General features: G+C 38.5%; 1 protein-coding gene across 1 annotated transcript; it reads left to right on the top strand.

The window, feature by feature from the left end:
• The first annotated feature begins 4068 nt into the window (after positions 1-4068).
• On the top strand, positions 4069-6127 carry LOC145114559 (R3H domain protein). The gene is made up of 7 exons (XM_079050604.1): positions 4069-4262; positions 4396-4463; positions 4863-4971; positions 5086-5168; positions 5234-5395; positions 5494-5595; positions 5767-6127. Exons 1-7 carry the CDS (start codon positions 4187-4189, stop codon positions 5917-5919), a joined length of 753 nt encoding a protein of 250 aa, XP_078906730.1. The 5' UTR covers positions 4069-4186; the 3' UTR covers positions 5920-6127.
• Positions 6128-6477: the final 350 nt, after the last annotated feature.

The following is a 6477-nucleotide window of genomic DNA, read 5'->3' as shown; positions in this document are numbered from 1 at the left end:
TCTCACTTAACCCATTAAGGACTTAATCCATTAAGTCCATCACTCTACTAGACAAATCATATGGTGTGGTCGGGCTTAATACATAATCCAATTCCAATGGCCCAAAATGCGGGTCCCGATAAGTCCAAGCCCATAATTCCATAATTAGGGTTTTCTAAACCCTAATTAGGGTTTCCAACCCAATCACAACCTAATAGGCCCAAAAGCTAAGTCCTTAGATCCATTAGGGTTTCATTAGGCCCATTAGGGTTTCACTAGGCCCATTAGGGTTTCGCTAGTCGGGCACCACCCACTACCACCTCGGGTAGTGGTGGTCAACGGCGGCTCAAGGCGGCGGCCACCACCTCACGGTGGTGGTTATGGTCCTAGCCCATTTTGTCCAAGCATCCCAAACGAATCAAACACAAACAAGGCACACTGCCACCCAACACGGCGGCTGGTGGCGGCAGGAGGCGGCAACCACCACCTCACGGTGGTGGTTATGAGTTTTCTTATTATTATTCCGACACGATTACAATTTTACAATGCAAAGTCTCAAATAAACACACACACTCACTAAGATAAAAACACACACACGGTGGTACATGGTGGCGGTGGCTTTCTTGGTTTTTCGGTCAACAAACCCTCACACAACACCCACTCATAGCAAAAATACACACTCTATATGTTCACAAAACAACCCTAGCCACCCACCTGGTGGCGCACGGTGACGGAAGTGACACGGAAAGGTGGCAACAACAGCGTCACAGCGGCGGCGGAGGAGAGAATATGCGACGGTGAAAGAAAACGAAGAGGGTGGGGTGCTTCAACTAGTGAGAAGAACGGTGGCCACGATGGTCCACCACTCGACGTCAGCCGACGAGTTCCAATGTCGTTGGCAGTGGAGCGGTAGCGGCCCAAAATAGCGGCGACAGTGGCTCTGTCAGCCGAAGATGGCGGCTACGATATGCTTCCCTTCATTACCGACTGAACGGCGACATCACACGATGGTCTCCGTCTTCAGCAACGACGGAATGTGTAACACCCGGAATCCGGAAGACCAGGAAAGTGAAGGGGTAAAGCCTAAAGTTAAAGAGTCAACTCGCCGAGTCCAGGGAGGAATTCGACGAGTCATGATCTAACTAGATCTAACACAAATGAACATCAAGATGCAAGCTTTATACCTCCTGGAGGTGGATGATGAAGTCAAAAGTTTGGATCTATAAGTCTTGGAGCTCACAAATGCTTCTCCAATGGAATCCTTCATCAAGAATGCACACAAAAACACAATCAAGCTTCAAAACTCTCACAAGATGGCTAGGTTTTCGAGGTTTATTGAATATGAGGACAAAGGTTGAGCATGGGGAGGACCTCAAGGAGTTAGAGCCTTTAAATAGGGCTCATAACCCCTCAATTAGGGTTTAGATCTTGCGCTCATACGCCCGGTGTAGACATCTCTACGCCTAACATAGGGTATTAAGTCCCTCGATGGAATCTTTCACATACGCCCAACGTAGGAGGCCATCCTACACCCAACGTAGGGCACCCAAATGTACAAATGACAAAATTAAATATTAAGAATCATGCCTGAGGATACAGGTGTTACATAGTCTCCTATGGAAATAGATAATTCAAGATCAACTATCAACTTCATAACATTTCTTTCCCATGTTCTTTCTTTCGCACCAAGTTCTTCTGTCACCACATTATCCTCCAGAACATATTCACTAGAATTAAAAGTTTGTAATGGTGATGTTGGGATAGTATGTGAACTTTCCTAGAATCTTGTCTTTGATTTAGAAGTTTCTTTCCAAAACTAGGAGAATTATAAAGATTGACCATGGTAGTTTTGATTACTCTAAATATGCTATTGTCTTTCAACCAAATAGACTGCAATATCATTTAGATTACTATGAAAACCTTCCTTGCCAAGAGAATCCTTAATTGAATCAAAGTTACTATATGATGCCCATAATGCAAAGCTTGTCTCCTGTTGAATGAATAAATGTATCCTTAGATTTACAAGGATGTCAAGGACAAACTATGATTCTAGCTATAATCCAACAACAAAAAACCTTTTAGTTGAGTTAGGTGAAAATACCATGTTAGCAAGTTATAACCTATGAAATTATTGGAAGAGAAAACACGAAGATTCTCTTGTTCAGAAACAAACCCCATATTTGGTTGAGGAGTTAAGCACCGAATAGTGACTTACAAAGAGAGAATCCAAATTCTTCCTTCTAATAGAGACTAATAATCATATAAGAAAGAAGGCCATGTGACTAACATGTTTCCGTTGAAATGTGAGGCAATCAATTTCGAGCTAGAGGCCGAATATAGGGATTTAAAGTCGAGCTTTTTGCAATGGTTTTCTTGACTGCTGAAAGGAGGAATTATGTTTCTATGGAGGCATTTGAATTTTCATTGTATTGGATAATATTTAAAGTTTAAACCTTTTATTAGAGGGTAAATTGCACATTTTATTAATGGAGTGTCAAAATAAAAAAATAATAATAATTTAGTGTCAAAATCGCAAAAAATGAAAACATAGTGGCTTTTGTGTCACTTTTTTCGACTTCGACATGTCATCATATAACCAGATAATATCCTGTAAGCATGCCACATCATAACCCCATGCCACGACAGCAGTAACAACCGGGTGACCTGAAACAAACCGATCGAAATTGCAACAAATTGAAAACATAGTAATTTAATTGAAAAAAACACGGTGTGATAATCTAGGGATGAGATTTAGAACCGGAAAACCGGACCGAAACCGCAACCGTTAGAACCGGAATATATCGAACCAGTTCCGGTTCCGGGTTTAAAAATTGGCTTTATCCGGGTTCCGGGTAATCCGGGTTTGGGTCCATCGGGTCCGGGTAAACCGGGTCGAAAAACCGGAACCGGTGTTAGGAACCGAAACCACTTTTAGGGCCGGAACCGGTTTTTGTGAAACGTTTAAAAGATGCATATCTCATTCGTTTCAACTCCGATTGACATGCGATTTTTTCCAAAGTGTAGTTTAGAGTTTGTACATGATTTTAGACTATAAATATTCCACTTTTAGTTTTATATTCATTGACTTACAGTCCCCCAAAGTCGAGATATCAAAGCTGAAATTTTTAGTTTTTCAGTTTTTTTGTATTCTGTGAAAGTTTTAAAACATGCATATCTAATTCGTTTGAAGTCGGATTGACATGTGGTTTTTTTTAACTTGTAGTTTACAGATGGTACATGAGTTTAGACTATAATTTTATCATTTTTGGTTCAATATTCAATGATTTACAGTGTCCCGAAGTCGGGATATCAAAACTGAAAATTTTCAACTTTTCAGCTATTTATTTTTGTACTTTGTATTCTGTGAAAACGTTAACACATGCATATCTCATTCGTTTAAAGTCGGATTGACATGCGGTTTTTTTCCAGAGTGTAGTTTAGAGTTTATACATGATTTTAGACTATAATTTTGTCAATTTTGGTTTCATATTCAATGAGTTACAGTCCCCCAAAGTCGGGATATCAATATGAAAATTTTCAAAGTTCAACCCATTAAATAGTAAGTTATTAACAAAAAATTCCGGTTTTTCCGGGTTTTTTGGTTCTAGACCCACTTTACCCGGTTCCAACCTACCCACTTTGATGTTTGCGGGTTTTCTGGTTCTAGACCCACTTTACCCGGTACCGTACCCGAAACTGGTTCTTATATACCGACCCGGTTTCCGGTTCTACAAAATCCCGTTAAGCGGTTCCGGGTTTTTCGGGTCCGGGTCCATCTGGTCCGGGTTTGGACCCACTTTCATCCCTATGATAATCGCAAGAAATAACAAGTTAGTGACTTTTCTGCAATTTACCTTATAATAAATCCATTTAGTTTTTTTAATTTTCACCCTACAAGTTATTGTTTCAATGTTTTCATTCCACATGAGGATCTTTTGCAAATTTTCATACCATATGGATATGGTACCTTTTTGTAGTCTTTTATATACTGTGGGAAGTTCTGTGCAATTATTCATACTTTAGAGGACCCAAATCGCCTACTTCCCTAATCTACAGATATACACACAAGAAGCATCCCGCGTTCGACTGCATCGCATCACAGCATATTCCCCCTTTTCTGCTTATTTCTATTTAGGGCTCAGATTCCGCTAATCTTCTCTATCTTCAACAAGATATCAGCTTCTGCTATCCATCAAAACGTTCAGCCATGGCAACCCCAGATGTTTTTTTGCAGGGAGAACACGATATTTTCTCATCGGCTTCTCGATTTGATCATACGAAAGGTACCAATATTTACCCTAAATTTATCGTTTTTTTTTTCTTTTGAATATAAGTTAATTATCTGTATTCTGGTTTGAATTGGACAATTTTTTGGCTAGCTTTCGAACTAAAAGGGAAATTTTTGGATCTTTGCAGGCGATGCGAAATCCCGAGGATTTGCGCTTGAGAAAAAAATCGAATATCTTGAGAGCTTGAACGACAGAGTAATTAAAACTTACCCTTACCATCTTTTAACTTTCCGGAGTCGATTTTTAATTTTTGTTGATTTCAAAAGAAAACACCACGCATATGTAATACTTAATGTGATAAATTGAATTATTGACGGACAAAATTGACAACTTTTTGGTTATATGTTTAGTGCCATGACTATGATCTTGCTGATTGTTTATTGAATCTTTCAATTTACTAAAGCTTCTTGTTTACCTTATTTATGGGAAGCTCTATGCTAAAGATTTGGTCTTGTTTGTCGACTGAATAATCCGAACATGATATGGAAGTTGGATGATTTTGATAATACCTTAATTTTCAGCCATTTCGTGTGGTTTCTCCATCATTGTTTTTGAAATCATGTAGTTAAAAGTTAAATCTTCCATTTTGTCCAGGTCAGCAACAGACGTGCACGAAGATGGATAAATGATCGTATCTTGTTGGAGCTTGTACCTCGTTTGACTGGAGATGAAATTAGAGGCCTGTTTGCTCCACCACCTTGGGGTAAATCCATTTATACATCTAAATATCTTTTTGAATTTTGAATAATAGTAGCTTTTGTATAAATGGTTTAGTTTAGACTTTATTAGATAATTGAGTTGCCATTTCATTTTACAGGTGATGAGGCACAACCTTCACCCTTTTGCTTCACAAATGTGGGGGAGTGGGACAAGTTTAGGAACATAGACATGGATAAGGAGGTAACCCTGTGTCTTAATGCTTGTAACAATGCTTCAACTTTGAAAGCTTTTGTTGTTTCTGGTAGGCTGGTGCAATAGAAGCACTTAAAGGTTCTTCTTCATCAAAGAAGAAAAGCCGTGTGGATGCTGATAAGATAGCTGCTTTGACTGCATGGCACAGGGTTGACTGCAAAACTAGAGACGCATTCCGCCGAAGCTTTCTTCCTGAACTTGTTAATGGTTATGAGGTATTTTACACCTTCACTTGGTTATATCATATAATATATGTGATTGAATGTCTAAAATTCCCTTCAACAATGCCAAAATAATGATATGACAATGGCAGGAGAGCATTCGTGGCTTTGTCTCGGAGGCAGGTAATGAGGAGGTTCTGGTGATATATGTCCAAGACCCTTTCCATAGGTTGCTACTTCATGGTGTTTGTGAGGTAACATTTAAAATCTACTTCAGACTTTGCTAAAATCATATAACTGATTTCATGTCTTCTAGTCAACCAAACATGACGACAATGGAATGTAATGATCCATTCCATTACCTTCACGTTGTCGATTCCATTCCATCACATCAAACAGACTTAACTCTTGTTGGTGGTTGACAGTTCTATAACTTGGTCTCAACAACCGAGACGGAAACAAAAGGGACAAAGGTTGTGAAGATGACAAAAATCAAGAAGAAGAAAGCGGGTAACAACGACCTCCCAATCATTACACTTTGCCAGTTTATGAAAATGGCAAAAGGCGGGTTCTGGTAAGCGGATCCGGATCCGGATCTGGATCCGACCCATGTAAATAGATAAGTTTGAACCAGTTAAAATATGTCTGGATGTAAAAACTTATTCTGTTCTGTTTTACTCTAGCTGATAGATATAGATAATATGGGGAAGTGCTGAAGATCTTTGGCTAATACTATATGTTCCCCCTTTTCTGTTGCAAATTGGGTGGGACTTCTCTTTTAACCAATTTGTGTATGTCTGTGTGTAATTTCCTTTTTATTGCAACTTATGTAACCATTTGTTTCATTTGTTATAAGTAAAGAACTATTTATTTGTATATTTCTATTATTTATTTATTATAACGATGCATTTTATTATTTTAATCTGTTGTATGATCTTTTTTTGGAAAGTCAACTGTCATGTGCCAAGCATAGAAAAACATACTATATACGCATCATGTTCAAAAGGATTTGAATTACTTGTTACACAAGAAAAATCAAATTGTAAGAAAATATCTAACGCAAATCACGTTGTATAAAAGGAATTTGTAAGAGAGTTTCCAAAATGTTTAAAAAATTCAATTGTTTTTTTAGTATA

The sequence above is a fragment of the Lactuca virosa genome, chromosome 5 (assembly GCF_052849685.1).
Source record: "Lactuca virosa cultivar CGN04683 chromosome 5, Lactuca_virosa_CGN04683_v6, whole genome shotgun sequence".
In the NCBI taxonomy this organism is placed as follows: domain Eukaryota; kingdom Viridiplantae; phylum Streptophyta; class Magnoliopsida; order Asterales; family Asteraceae; genus Lactuca; species Lactuca virosa.
This window is presented reverse-complemented; position numbering and strand designations above follow the sequence as displayed.

Bases quoted from the DNA above. Each gene is read 5' to 3' on its own strand.
- LOC145114559 (XM_079050604.1), top strand. From the start codon at position 4,187: ATGGCAACCCCAGATGTTTTTTTGCAGGGAGAACACGATATTTTCTCA. The intron at 4,464-4,862 runs GTAATTAAAACT...CATTTTGTCCAG, and splicing joins TTGAGAGCTTGAACGACAGA to GTCAGCAACAGACGTGCACG. The intron at 4,972-5,085 runs GTAAATCCATTT...TTCATTTTACAG, and splicing joins GTTTGCTCCACCACCTTGGG to GTGATGAGGCACAACCTTCA.